The 15501-nt window shown below is 34.4% G+C and overlaps 3 protein-coding genes across 6 annotated transcripts; all 3 read right to left on the reverse strand.

Moving 5' to 3' along the window:
• Positions 1-3131: 3131 nt before the first annotated feature.
• OFP8 (ovate family protein 8) lies at positions 3132-4203 on the reverse strand. Its single transcript, XM_012221294.4, has one exon. The coding sequence runs from the start codon at positions 4118-4120 to the stop codon at positions 3197-3199; it is 924 nt and encodes a 307-aa protein (XP_012076684.1). The 5' UTR covers positions 4121-4203; the 3' UTR covers positions 3132-3196.
• A 2605-nt stretch (positions 4204-6808) lies between these two features.
• On the reverse strand, positions 6809-8698 carry LOC105637716 (polyol transporter 5). The gene is made up of 2 exons (XM_012221295.4): positions 8301-8698; positions 6809-8220 (listed from the first exon to the last, which is right to left on the reverse strand). Exons 1-2 carry the CDS (start codon positions 8428-8430, stop codon positions 6860-6862), a joined length of 1491 nt encoding a protein of 496 aa, XP_012076685.2. The 5' UTR covers positions 8431-8698; the 3' UTR covers positions 6809-6859.
• A 700-nt stretch (positions 8699-9398) lies between these two features.
• LOC105637717 (polyol transporter 5) lies at positions 9399-15450 on the reverse strand. Of its 4 annotated transcripts, XM_020680769.2 has the most exons (5): positions 15321-15450; positions 14584-14666; positions 14291-14444; positions 11562-11810; positions 9399-11401 (listed from the first exon to the last, which is right to left on the reverse strand). In XM_020680769.2, the coding sequence occupies exons 4-5, from the start codon at positions 11791-11793 to the stop codon at positions 10041-10043; spliced, it is 1593 nt and encodes a 530-aa protein (XP_020536428.1). In that variant the 5' UTR covers positions 11794-11810; positions 14291-14444; positions 14584-14666; positions 15321-15450; the 3' UTR covers positions 9399-10040. The 4 variants fall into 4 exon arrangements, with proteins under 4 accessions (XP_020536428.1, XP_037492987.1, XP_012076687.1 ...); XM_037637059.2 differs by lacking the exon at positions 15321-15450 and having other exon boundaries at positions 14584-15019; XM_012221297.4 differs by lacking the exons at positions 14291-14444; positions 14584-14666; positions 15321-15450 and adding an exon at positions 11985-14254.
• Between the last annotated feature and the right edge of the window lie 51 nt (positions 15451-15501).

Below are 15501 nucleotides of genomic sequence, written 5' to 3' on the forward strand. Positions count from 1 at the left end.
TGTATTCTAACAATATTGAAATTAATTTTTTTTACACCCAAATATAAACCTATAGCCTGGGTGATTCCATAGATTGCAGGGGCAACGTATGTTACCGTTAAGCAGCATAATTATACTTTGGCTTTTTAGGTATTATTATTATTATTATTATTATTATAAAGAATGTTGGCGGCTCGGAGTAGGAGTTAATGGAAGACAAAAGTGACTAGTGATTAGGACAAGAGAGCTGTTGAGGTCTAAGAGAAGATATAGGGATAGTTGTATACTTTTTGATAATGTTTGACCAATTGCTACTGGCCACGCGTTTTGGCGTTCGGAACCAGTCTCCATCCCTATCTAGTTCCTTACTATTCACTCTGACCTAACGGGAACCGCTCTTCGTACGGCTTCATTTTTTTTTACCCTTTATTAATTAACCACTTCCTATGACTTTTCAATTTCATCAAGTAACACAAGAAATAAGTAAAGCTTTAATCAAGAAAGCATCAACCTAAGAAAAAAAAATGAAAATAGAAAAGAAAGACAAATAAATAATGTGAAAACAAGTTGTATTGATATATTATTCACTTGCCTTTACAACCAGCATAATAGGAATTTCACTAAATGGGGATACAATGCCTATCTAAATTGGAAATAAAACCTTATAAAAATTAAAGTTTAATATAAAAAAAAAAGATTTATAAAATTATTCTGAGTGGAAACAAATTTGTATAATTACTAACTATGACGGTATATTTGCAACTTTTTTGGACCCTAAAACTTAATTTTAAGCCGATGTCAATATTACTATGGAAAATAATATTTATCTAATGAATGGTAAACGTTCATTTTCACCTTTATTTCTATCATTTTCATATGAAAGACGAGAAAGAAGAGGAAAATGAGAAAGTTCCTTACGGCACCTAGTTTAAATGTATGGAATTCTATTCGATTTCATCATCTTACTAGTTGTTACATAAAATTAGAAAGGCTTGGCAAAGAGCCTCCTAAAATGATGTATGAAGCTGCTTTTCTTTGAGAAGATGTATGCAGCTTTTATAAGCAAATGAAGCAAATGAAGGTGAAAAAACGGAAATGCCAAACAAAGTCAAAAAAAAAAAAAAAAAAAAAAAAAAAAAAAAGAAAAGACGTTAGGATTTGAACGTATTTTTTAAAAATACTAAGTTTAATACTAAACTTTTTTTTTTTTGGTTTTTTATTTATATTTTTAGATTTAACATAAATTAAATTAAAAAAAATACTTAAAGCCGAGGCCCAATATCGTTGTTTGTCTATGGAATGAGGGTTGATGGTTGGGAGATATCAAAAGCCCAGAAAGAATTGGATTTTGAGCAAATATAAGAGGCAGAGAATAGGCTCAAGAACCCAAAAAATGCTTGGCATTAATGGAGAAATGGTAAAACCCAGTCCAGTAGACAGACGACCAACCAACAGGAATCATAAATAAAAATCACATTCTTTAATATAATTGGCAACTGGGTTGTCAATTTTTTGTCATAAATTCAAAAGAGAAGTCCTAGATTATTACAATTACACTTATCATTTAAACAGAGAAACAACTTTCTTTCCAAACAAAGAATCAAAACCCTCTCCTCTTTATATAATCTGACGAAACATACCTATCCACCAGAACCCCAGATTTTTGCAGTTCTAATTACTTACACATTAATCGCACAATACCCAACAAATTTGCAAGTTTTGGGCTCACATTCCATCTGCTTCCTCTTAACCATTTTATCATTCCACTGTGTCTTCTCTTACAATTTTCGATTTTTAAGCCTTGTTTGAAATCGACACATGACTGTTTATAGCAAACTCTATTAGATAATGGCTCTATGACACATCAGTTTCACATACCCTTTTCCTTTTTATTTGTTCTTTTTTTATTTTTTTGTGTTCAGAAATGGAAGCAAAATTGCTCAGTCCTCTCCTACTCCCCTACATAGAGAGAGCCCTTGCATGCTCACATGCATTAAAATTATTTTCCAATCACTTCAATTCAATTTCAAAAATTTAAAAAGAAAAAACAAAAGTAAAACTCTGTCCAATGTTGGGGTGGTGGGTTGTGTTTGTGTTTGCTTTTTGTCTTGCCTGTATTACATTGTAATAGGAACAAATGAACTATAATTATTAATTTGATTTGGTTAATAATACAACAAAAATGGATACACCTAACACATAATGCCATTTTTGTCTCCTTTATTTATTTATGTCCAATTTATTTTCCAAGACTCAATTTTTAAATTGGCTGCAGGCATCATGCCGTTTTTATGGCTTTTTATTATTTATATAAAATTTTCAAATTTTCTCTATGTTGTTCAACTTCTAGCAGATGATAAAATGAATCAAAATCTCTAATATTCTTGCCTAATAGACATAATATCTTTGTATTGAAAAGCAAATGCAACCAACAACAGACAATTGACTTTAAAAAAATTATTAAGATTTATTTTTTTTTACTTGTAAAATAATGAATTAATTAATACAAGCTTCTCGAATTTTGGTTGTCAGTTGTTACTTATCAAGCTTAACACTGTAATTGTTCAGTGATGTTTGTTGTACTTGGTGTTGAGTTCTGTAACTGTAAGCAACTCTTGTCCCACAAGTCCACGATGCCAAACTATACGGATCCAGATTATTAAATTTCAATGTACCCTTAATTCATACATGCATCTTTACATATAAAGAATGAAAGTCTTTTTTTTTTTTAAATATTATTAAACAGATTACACCTAAGACGAGGGGTGAAAATTACAAATACAAATAATTAGTTAAGGAAGAATTTTTGAATTTAAAAAACTTTTATATATACATCACAATCTTCTCCATCTTCTTCTTTTGCTCCATTCCATCTTGTCAACGCAGTACATCCCACAGTAAACCTAAAAGATGACAAGAAAACCCTACTGTAGTGTACCTTCAAAACAATATCACAGTAAAAATGGAAAAAAAGAGAAAAAATACCAAGAAAGGAGACAGGATCTGCACCAATGATCGAGATCTAATAGTAAAGGCAATCATGTAGAAAGAAAGAAATTAGATCATATGATTTCGACAGAGATTTTATCATTTTCATTCAAAAAAAAAAAAAAAAAAAAGGGGGGGGCAATTCATTAACGCGCAGTTAATCATAGTTAGAACTCTAAACTACAATAATATTATAACAGAAAAGAACAGAGTACATTAGTTTTTTTGACTAACACGAGTTAGAAAACAAGGCTTCCCATATCTCTGTAAAAACCTCCACAATGATCCTATGATGATGATCAGAGTTCAAAGACAAGAAACACTGTAAAAGCTGTTCAAGATCCTTAGCTGCAAATATCTGTTTTTCAACGATCATTTCCACCATTGATGTCCTGAAATCATTATACGGATCACTAGAGCTTTTCACCACTGCAAAACTATCCTTCACTTTTCCATGCAATGGCAGAACGGTACCCATTTGAGAACAATTCTTAGAGGACGTAGGTCTTCTCCGGCGAGAACTGTACTTTTTACGGCGCGAACGGTGGCGGTGAGATCCTGATGAATCTGAAGACAGGCTTCTCGAAGAAAAAAGCGTATCTGACTCGCCTTCTCTTTCGTCTTCATCTTCTTCGCTGCTAAACCAATAACTACCTTCAAAGTATGCACTGTCTTGAGAAGATGAGCTAAACAGATTAACGTCCCTTCTATTACTCTTCAAAAAATGGCCATGGCCATGGCCATTGTTCTTTTTCTTTTTCTTTTTCTTGTTCTTTACTGAGTTCGAACTCTTCTTGAAACCAGATTCTCTGTAAAATGGATTCAATGGAGAAGCGGGAGATGCAGGGGGACAAGTATGTCCATCAACATTCATGGATATAAAAGGAGGATATCGACCCGATATTTTCTGTCTGGGGAAAATAGAGTTAGTAATGGCTTTGGTTGTTGTTTCGGGGCATTTGGGTCCGCAAATGGAAGGGAAGGATCGCACTTTAGGATGCAAAGGCTCCATCATATGGAAATGGAAGTAGTCCTTTTGGCTTTGAGGAACAAACACAGCTTTTTCTACAACATCCGATAAGTTTCCGGTCCGACACGAGCCAAAGGAGCCACGAAACATGCGAGAGAATCGCAATTTGAAGGTGTTTTCCATTAGAAAAGGAGAGGGTAGAGAGGGAAGAGAGAGCTTGTCTTGGACAGAGAGGTTTTTTTGAAGAAGAAGGAAGTGGCGGTCTTTGGTGAGGGAATATAAAGAGGCAAGCAATGCAAAGTGGAATTATTTTTATTTTATTTTTTTATTGAGATGAGTTTTTACTTTTCAATAATAATAAATTAATAAATAGGTCTGTGATACTTTTTTGCTGTTTTTTCGTCCTCTCTTTTGTCTGTTTCTGCCAAAATATGGATTTAGCTTCATCAATGATCAATCATTAATTAATTATTGACATTTTTTTTATTTTTCTCCATGATTTATGTTACTTTATTTTGAAAACACATATTAATTAATTAACATTTCTTGCTCATTTTAGAGTGTGATGAAATAAACGTTTCAAAGAGAAGTTTCCCATTAATTATTATTATTATGTCTAATCACGAAGAGTTAATGGTGGATAGGGTCAGATAAAGGTGATCAGCAAGTCAATCAAATGCCTCATTTGGGAAATAATTTCTAAAAAATAAGACTACCCAGGAAATGCTAACCAGCCCATTACTGAGCAGAGTACTTTTTGTATAGGAGGGGACCAAAAAAATTATATATATATATATATATATAAGAAAACACTTTTTGGGGTGTTTGAAATTCAAATTACAATGCCGAGAATTTGTTAAGAAAATTAATTAATTAAATAAAGACACATGGCATGAGGCTTTTTGTAGATACATTATCTTCACAGATAAATTACTAATTTTTTTTAGAACCGGAAGTGTGATCTCTTTTCATTTGTGGGACCTTAAAGAGATATTAATATTTGTTCGGCTATAAAGTGTAAAGATTTTAAATTAATCGGTTAATTTACATAAATAGAGTTTGAATTAATTAATGACATTTCAAACCTAAATTAGCTAGCCTGATACTTCCATTTTTGGTCTGAATGCAAGAAAATGACTCAATAATGTTTAAAATTTGGTAAGTTTCAAATTATAAAACATTTTTTCCATTGATGAATAGAAGAATCAAGTACTATTTAGTTTCCACTCTTCCAAACTGCGTAGCTATTTATATGTAAAATAGACAAGTACAAAAATGTGAAAAAGATGTCATAATGCTTGTAGCTCTAGCTAGTACAATCAAAAAATGAATTCAAAAATTTGTTATTTTTCAATTTGATTATCTCAATTGGTACAATTTTAAAAGCAGGATTATCCGATGATTAATCCTAATAAACCAATTCATACATGCGCATTTATATATTATTTTTTGGATTTCTGAAGTATTTATCTATCCTTAATTAAATATTTACAATTCCGTTCTTAATGTTTTATGCATTGGATATTTAAAGTTGATTTTGTTGCAAAAAAAGGTTTTTAGCTAAATTGTACATAAAAGTATAAATTCCCTAATTTGAATGAGTTTCAATTAGGGTAACCACCTCGAGAGAATGCCTGAGATTGAAAAAGACATGTGTGCATGAAGCATGGAAATGGAAGGGTGGTTGGGCAGCAACTATATCTGTTTTGTAGTACTTCTTCGTATATATCAAAAAATATGACCTATCAATCACTCTTTACAATCAACTATTTCGAAGTAACCCACCAACCCAATTGGTTCATACTTGTCCCACCTTTTTAAATATTTAAATTTGTACGTCTATGTTCACCGTATATTGTTTCGACGTAATATAATAACTAATGATATTGACTTGTCTAGACTAAATCCATAACTCTACACATGAATCAAATAAATAAAAATATAAGTTTTTATTGAAATAATCGTATTTCTGATTATATATTAGCAAAGAATGATAATGTATGAATAATTTTTAAAAAATTTTTATTTACATTGATTTGGGGAATGAGATGCATGAAAATGGGGCCAAAATGGTTTTCCAAGAGAGACAGAGGAGAGGGGGAAGTGTTTAATTTTGAAATGTGAGAATCAGAGTGGAGGACAAAGGTAACATTGTTACCTTTTCCCTTGTTTCTTGCTGGCAAATTTTAGTTACCTTTTCCATGTTCAAATCCATATGGATTTTATATAAGTTTGTCAATTTGCTTTTGTCTATAATGAACTTTTCACCCTACATATAAAAAGACGAGTGAAGAAGTCTACCCCTTTGGCTGCCTCAAGAAGTTGAATCTTTGAGAGTACTCTTGTCTCTATTCCCCATAAATTTTTTTTTTCTTTAAAAATAATGATACCCTTTTCTTTATAAAAATAATAATAATAATAATAATAAAGAAAATCAAGGCCTTATATGGTCTCTCCACTTCTTTTTCTTAGAAGAGCATCTGAGGTCTTAAAGAAGCTTCCAAGAAGACAAAAACACATGAAAATTGCAAGTCTTACTCTTTAAATACACTACCAAGAGCTAACAGACAGTTTTTTTTTTTTTTTTTGGTAAATTGGATTCAGCTTTTCAAAGTGTTCAGTGACAAGAAGAAACTATTGCCTTGACATTGATTTCCTAATTCCTATTCCCACTTTCTCTCTCTCTCTTTTTATGATTAATATTTGAAAATGCTCTAAAAATTTCAAACCCTATTTTTGCATTTTTCTAATTGGAGTATTGTGTTTGACTAAGGGATTATGACTTTTCACTAATTTTTGTTTTATTTACCTCCTATGCGTTTGTCCTTTACGTAATTAAACTTCCCTGCCGGCATGTAATTAATTTTCCACTTAAGAAATTTACTGAACTCATTATATTTTCACCACAAACACATTCAATTATTACATTTGTGTCATGGGCCTTGCATTGTCAATGGGCTTAGCTTTATCCTCAAAGAGAGCCCCAATCTCTTCCAAGGTCTTTCCTTTCGTCTCTGGCATAACTAAATAAAAGAAGAGCGTTCCAATCACCATAATACCTGCAAGCATAAAAAATACTCCCCCAAAAGTTATCTTCTCAGCAAGGGTCAAAAAAGTCATGGACACCAACCCGCTAACCAACCGGTTCACCGAAATGGCTAAACCTGAGCCTTGAGCCCGTAATCTCAAGGGAAAAATTTCCGATGAGTAAACCCATGTAATGGGCCCGAGCCCAATAGAAAAGAAAGAAACAAACCCACAAACTGCTATTATACCCAACACAATAGCCCATACAGGCTTGGTATTAGAATGATCAAGAACCATAGAACCCGATCCTAAAACCACCAACGAAACCGTCATTCCGGCGGAGCCCAGCAGCAAAAGTGGCCGTCTTCCAAAGCGGTCTAAATAAAGAGCAGATATTAACACGAAGAAAGCTTTAGAACATCCCATAATTACATTGACACCAAAAAGAGTTCTTTTGTTGTGAATTCCTGCGGCTTTGAACACTTCAGGGCAGTAATATATAACAGCATCATTACCTGAAGCTTGCATGAAAAAATTAATCCCAACAGCAGCGATAAGCATCCGGATAACCGGCCTAGATGGTCTTAATAACAGTTCCTTCCAAACCCCTTGTCCATGCCAAACATCATTAGAACTAGAAGCTGAGGCTGCTTTTATTATTTCTGCAAGTCTGAACTCAGCTTCCTCTGTACTATCTGATATTTTAATCAAAACCCTTTTTGCATTATCTATTTTACCTCGCATTACAAGCCAACGAGGCGTTTCTGGCATTGCAGTAACGCCAATGCCAATGAGCAAAGAAGGAATCGCCGCAAGACCTAACATTAGCCTCCAGTTTATATGTTGTGGCAAACCTGATAAGGCATAATTAACAATATAACCTAAAAGAATTCCAAAAACAATAAAGACTTCAGGGAGAGAGGTGAGGAAGCCACGTGTCATGGCTGGAGATATCTCAGCGGTGTAGACTGGAGCGATCATGAGAGAATAACCGACACCAATTCCGGCAATAATTCGACCAGCCATAAGGAAAGGGAAAGACGGTGCTAGACCCATTAAAAGAGCACCCACTATAAAAGTGGTTGCAGCTAATACTATAGTATAACGTCTGCCTATTTGATCTGAGGTTTTGCCTGACGCCAGCGAGCCTAAAAGTGAACAAACATTCAACACTCCTACCAAAATCTCCACTTGGGTTTTTGAAATTTTCAGGTTTTCTCTAATGTAAAGTACTGCACCGCTCATCACACCAATATCTGTATAAAAAAGAGAGAAATTTAATGATTTGGTCAATTGTTTTTTCTTCGGATTGATGAATCGTACTTAAATTACATACCGTAGCCTAACAAGATAGAATTCGTGGAAGCCAAGAGAGCGCAAGCAAGAGCATAATTGTTGAGACGGGGACGTTCTGTTTCAGGTGACTTGGGTGGTGGTGGAGATTCAACCACGATAGCCTCCATCATCTGAGCTGCGGAGGGGTATTAGGTGGGAGAGAGAGTGAAAGTGAGAGTTTGTATGGATGTGGAAAGAAAAGTAAATTCCATTTGGGATAAACAAAAATAAGGCTGGGTTATTAATAGCAGGGATATGCAGTAGTACACTTGTAGGTTATTCATAAATAGTGATAAATGTTTCACGTCTATGGGTATGAGGTGATAAAGACATGGCGCTGATAAAGACATGATCCACATCAAGACATGTAAGAAGGTACATCATCTTTTCCGCTTTCATATGGAAATTAAACCACACCCCCATTAACTTCAATGGTTGAGTGTCCAAATCATTTCTTTTCTTGTTTCCATAAGATAAATTACAGAAAAATTTTTCATAGTTTCCAACTGTTCATTAAAACATTTAATAAAATAGGTTAAAAGAAAATATTTTCCTAGTGAAAGACAAAATAAATCCTTTTCAGTTTTTCTTTTTTTAGCATTTTTTTCATATTTAATAATAAAATTTTTATCATTATAAATATTTTTATAGTTTTATGAATTAAAGATTTCAAAATTTTTAAACTAATTTTCAATATTCCAAATGTTTTTTTCTAAATTGATAAAGCTAGGTCATGCTGATATTGTGAGTTATATGTTAAGAACAAAATTTCTGACTAATACATGTGAGTTACAAAAAAGCTTATTTAACGTCCTGTCACGAAGAATATGCAAGAGCTTCATGCCAAATGTCATGATTAGTAGCTACCATTTCATTCCTAAACCTAACATAAATGATTATTTAATGTGGTTAATGTCGTTAAAAGAATTAATTATCCATTTTCATATTGGCCCCGTTAAGCTTTATACGTGAGCTGCTTTTTGCCACCCACTTTTGCAGCGCCTCAAGTTTTGAGACCTTGGTTTTGCTTTTCCATAGTGAAGCCAACGTATTTTTTTAAAAAAAAAAAAGCAAAAAGAAAAAAACAGAAGTCAAAAGCTTATTGCAAAAGTAGCCTCCTAGTCCTAAACAAGGTAAAAGGGGCTCCAAGTTTATTGGACCATAGATAATTTGCACTGTAATAATCGTTCAAATTAGGACAGCGATACAAAATTATATTGTTTCAACCACTCGCTCAAAGTTTGGCGACAAAATGATTCTGCCTACTGCATCAACATGGGAGTGGATCGGAAAGGCGCGTCTTCTGTTTTGGAAAATGAAAACCCTAACCAACGCTAATTATTAAAGGAAAAAACATATACTACTATAATGAACAAGAACAAGACAATCTCTCCTTTCTTCCTCTTTTATCTTATGTGCATTGTCCTCTGTTTCGTCAAATTTCTAGCACTAAATGTAGTTCTTTTTTTTTTTTCCCCACGAGCATCTCCAAGACTTTGCAGAGATGAATGCTCTAAATGCAACTTTTTGACACTTCTTATTATATCATCTTATACAAAGCAATATTAGTTCATGCCGTCACCAGTTTCATCACTCCAAGCTATACAACTCAATACAATCCCAAATTTTAAGAAACCAATTTCCATCTTTTACAGAAAGTGTGTGCTTCCTCCACTTCCAAATTGGATTTTGTTCATCATTTTCCATAATTGAAACTGTAATTATCTGGGTATATTTTGAATCAACTAACGAAATGTCTTTCATTTTCAGGGACTTTATCTTCAAAAAGAACCCCAATCTCTTCCAAGGTCTTGCCTTTAGTTTCAGGCAAAAAGAAATAAATGAAAACTGTTCCCACTACCATAATTAATGCAAGTGCAAAAAACATTCCTCCAAAGGACATTACTTCCGAAATGCTCAGAAATGTCATGGCCACAATCCCACTCACCAACCTGTTAACTGATATTGCTAAGCTTGAACCTTGAGCTCTTAACCTCATAGGAAATATCTCTGATGAGTAGACCCATGTCACTGGCCCAAGCCCAATTGAAAAGAAGGATACATCAGCACATACAGCCACTATAGACAATGCTACAGCCCACACAGGCTTGGTATCTGACTGCTCCAGATATTTTGAGCCCAGGCCCAATGCAGCCAATGAAATGGCCATCCCAGTTGAGCCCAATAACAATAGAGGCCGTCTCCCAAATCTGTCTAGGAAAAGAGCTGAAACCAACGAAAATGTTGTTTTGGCTATTCCCATTATTACTGTAACACCTACAAGCTGTTGCCTGTTTTCAATTCCAGCATCCTGGAACACGTGAGGGCTGTAATACACAACAGCATCATTACCTGAAGCCTGCATGAAGAAATTAACTCCAATAGCAGCAATCAGAATTCGACGAATCGGGCGAGATGGTTCAAAAAGTAGTTCTTTCCAAGCTCCTTGCCCACGCCAATTGCTTGAAGTGGCTCCGTGGGTGAAACCTTTAGCAGCTTTTATCATTTCAGCTAATCTCAGTTCTGCTTCCTCTCTAGAGTCTGAAGTTTTTATCAGAACCCTCTGTGCATCTCCGAACCGGCCTTTCATGACCAGCCAACGAGGGGACTCGGGCATCACCAAGACACCTAAAGCAACAATTACAGCAGGAAAAGCTGCAAGTCCAAGCATTAGTCTCCAGTTCTTGTTCTCAGGAAGACTTGATAGAGCATAGTTGGAGACATAACCAAGTAGAATTCCAATATTAATGAAGACTTCAGGCAGGGAAGATAGGAAGCCGCGAGTCATGGCTGGGGAGAGCTCTGCAGCGTAGACTGGAGCAATCATTAGGGAGTAGCCAACGCCAATACCAGCTACTACCCTTCCAGCCATTAGAAATGTGAAGGATGGTGCCAGTCCCATTAGAAGTGCACCGATAAGGAAAGTGGCTGCAGCCAGGACTATGGTATAACGTCTGCCAATATAATCAGATGTTCTGCCTGCTGCAAGTGATCCAATCAATGAACAAACGTTAAGAGAACCTACCAAGATCTCCACTTGAGTTGATGTGATCTTCAGGTTGTCCTTGATGTAGAGCACTGCACCACTCATCACACCAATGTCTGCACACAACAAAATTTCAACATAAAAAACGTCTTCTAATTTAACATTCCTCATCTTGTGAGATCTGAGGCCTTTTAATGATGAATCGATTGATATGGACATCAGAACTTAAAAAGGGGAAAAAAAAATCTCAATTGAAATAACCAAAATAAACCTCACCATAACCCAAAAGAACAGAATTTGTGGAGGCCAAAATGGCACCAGCAAAAGCATACTTGTTAATGCTAATCTTTCTGTGAGCTGAAACACCCTGTGGTGCCTTATCCTTGCGCTCTGCCTTGTGCCCTCTCTCATTTTCCAGATCAGTTTCTGAAGGCGAAGAAGATTCCTCATTAGGGAGCGGCTGGTAGTAGATATTTTTTTCTGATTCAAGGGAAGACCTGAATTGCATAACTTGATGATTGAATGCTGAAGGAAAAAAACCTGATATTTAGAATACTTAACAATAAGTGGCTCAACTTAAGACAGTCTGTTCATTCATTCTCCAGAATTAATGAGAAAAAAAACAAGAAAATGCGCTTTTATGTCTCCCTCAAATGGGTGGAAACTGGAAAGTGGAATAAGAGAGAACTTTTCTTTTACCTTTCAAAAGCCACTTTTTCAGAAGAACGCATGCCAGGCACGCTTCTTCACATGCTATTAAAAATAGAGAACCCAAGTGGACCTACCTACCTAAAAGATGTTACCTCCACCTTTCTCTAATTGAATTTTCAACTTCAAAAGCTCACATGGGACAAATCTTGAACAATGGTTTTCTTCTAGAAAATGTGTTTTAAGGAGGCTATAGGCATACAGATACCAACCTAATCATTGACCTTCATGCTTTTTTCTTAATCACACCTGTGGTCAAAATGATTGCTGTCTAGTGTCTTACCCAATAACCTAAGCAAGATTGGGAAACTTTTGATTATCCAAATCTTTGCGCATATACAGGTAAGGAATAAGAGGATTTCTCTGGGGATAAAGGTGGATTTCCAGCATCATGCAGCCACTTTGAACCCCAGTGCCTGGAGTTGTTAAAACTTGAAGCCAAATGAACTAAAGGTTGAAAACTTAGTTCCACAAATTAACAAACAATAGCCACGGATGACGATGTGAACACACATCTCAAAAAGAATATGCCCTTTTTATTTTTGTTTTTTTATGTTTTTGAAGGTAAGCCCAGTCAGTGAATCCAGGTGTGCTAATATTTAATATGCCTGAGTGCTTTGACCATTTCATAGTTTCTTGTAAAGATGATATGAATGGTTCCGTATCTATCTAATACACAAGTTCTAACTCCCAAACAATGCGACAAGTCTTCTCAACAATTCCAAGCTATTCTCCAACTGGAAAATTTAATATTTCACATGATACACATGCAACAACACACATTTCTAATAACAAATAAAAGAATAGAGAGCGATTCCGAAAACACACACAATAGCCAAGCTTAACAGTGTATCAAGTACAGAACAGTTTTTCAAAGCTAAAAACAATATGATTCACACGGTCCAGCTCCAACCAGTATAATCAGATCAAGATTTTACAGATATATGAAAACCATCAAGGGAGAGAATAATATTTCTTTAAAGTTATACACATGGTCCCAAAATCAGATTCCTATTCATTTTGATCATTTTCCTTGGTTTTTTCCAAGAATTAACTTACCATGGGAGAGGCCTCGATTAGTGAACGTTTTGATTGCAAATTGAGGGACAACTGAATTGATGTCCGAGCAAGCAAATTTCACATGGTACCGACTCCAACTCATCCCAATAACTGTACACATGTAATTTCTATAATTTGTACAACTGGACACAATGACCAAATGCATATGCAGTGTCCATACTAAACAATTTGATAACGTAAATACTTCGTTTACACAAATGATTCATCCATTCTTATCTCCTTAAATTTGGTCTAAAGTCTGAGGTCATAGGATCCTTGGTTAAAATATACAAGAAGGATAAATTATACAAGAAAGATAAATTGTGCTATATGCTTGATAAATACTAATCTCTATAACAAGCTGAAGAACATATTAGATCAAGAATGTATACAGTTTCTTAAGTTGAATTTTTTATTGAAGCCCACAACCAGAAAAACCAAACTGAAACTGAAAGATTGCTCTAGCAACAGTTCATGATTATAGTTTTAGTAAGATTGTATAATATATAACTAAGAGTGACTAGAGATGAATCGATTTTGTAAATTATCTATTTGTTTATTTGCGCCGAATGGATATAATAGATATGCAAAAAATTTACGCTCAAAACCCCAAATCTCAGCCACTTGTTTCCGACTAAGACCAAAGATCAACGCACAGTTCCTTCAGCTAATGAAGAATCTGGTCCCACAGTGCAGAAACGTGTACTTATAAACCAATAGAACGTGTAAGTCCAGCCTCCATTATTGTTCTTGGATCATCATCATCAATGACCTTTTCTTTTTACTTTTTTTCTTTTTTTTAATCAACTCAGGCCAGCAATCGCGCATAACACAAATCTTGTACTCATCAATGAATAATAAAAATTTAATAAGTTATACAAGGTGACAAATAATCCCAGCCACATCAACCCGAATTTTCTAATCCCTTCTTATCTTTTATAAAACATATTTTTAATGCATCTTTTATCTGCTACTGGAAGAAACATAATGCAGTCCGACATCATTTTCATTTTTAAATGTGATAAAGTAAATGATCTAGTAAACAAAAAACTTGAGATTTTTTTCTTGCTGAAATGACATAAGTTACATATCACACATGGACAGGTTTGAGGCAGAAATATCTCGACCAGCAGATAATTTTAAAAGAACAAATTAATAACGAGATACCAAGCAGAAAACAGAGGCAGTAACTATGACTAAAGATTTGTAGCACAATGATTATTCTTGAAAAGACATACCTGATATTTTCCTCTAATTGAATCAGGATTCAGGACACAGCAGTAAAACTAAAATAATTGGGAGGATAACAAAGTCGTTAGCGCTGCATTTGTTTGTGAACTTCTGAATCGTTTCAGCATCAAGCTTTGCACTTGCAGAGATCTTGTGGCATTCCTATAGATGTATTCATAATAAATCTCAAGAATCCAAAAGAGAATAATTTATATATCAAATATGCTATATACAGGAAACTACTTCAGATGACATAATTTGAAATGCTTATTAATTGCAAGGATCAACCATAATTCCTTACTTGTCAGTCAACTTGGTTCAATCACTTGGTTTTCGCATAAAATTGCAACCTCTCTGGATTGCTTTCCCAGTATAGTTCCATCCCTGTAACAGCATCCGAAATTCAAAGCTCATTAATCGACCAAAAAAAAAAAAAAATTATGAAAAATTGCAATTGTGGGAACCACCAACTTTGTTTTATATTTGCAATTTTTTTACACAACTAACAAACAAGTTGGCTTGTCGTGACATCAAAAAGACACCTACCAAGAAAACAAAAGGATGAGGGAGAAAAGATGACCCAGCAAATTCAGAAATAAAGAACAAGCTAAGATAAAATGGCCAAGACGCAAATAACCTAACTGTAATTTAAGCCCTTTAGGAATTAGACAAATAAAATCATAAAAAAAAGCATATTGTAATAATATTCAGAGTCAAATCCATGGAGGTCAAAAACATAAAAAGGATCTCTCCACCATGCAAAAGAAAACGGAAAATATATATATTTATATTTGTTAAAACTGCAAAAATATATAAATTATAATGGAAACTGAGAAACACGATTAAAATGTAGTATGTATGATTAATGAATCATTAGTTACTACAGCAAAATCCATGATAAGAAAACAGTAATAAATACAAACAAAAACTCAACAAGAAATTCTCAAAAATATGAAAATAGCAAAAGGCAAAAGAACAGAATCAATAATAATGTTTTTAAAAATTGGAAAAGGGAAAATAGAAAGATAAAGGAACTACCTTTGTTTTTGTTTTCTTTGGTTTGTTGAAGAACCCTCCATTTTTTGAATCTCCCTAAAATAGCAAAAGTTCTCGAATGTAGTTTTGGATTTTGAAATGGCGGCGCCTTATATCCTTATCCTTTCGTCTCACTCAGGAGAAGCGACATCGTTTTAGCGGTGATGTGCATTACTAATTTCCC

The sequence above is a fragment of the Jatropha curcas genome, chromosome 8 (assembly GCF_041381405.1).
Source record: "Jatropha curcas cultivar XTBG-Jc1 chromosome 8, XTBG_Jcur_1.0, whole genome shotgun sequence".
Lineage (NCBI taxonomy): Eukaryota > Viridiplantae > Streptophyta > Magnoliopsida > Malpighiales > Euphorbiaceae > Jatropha > Jatropha curcas.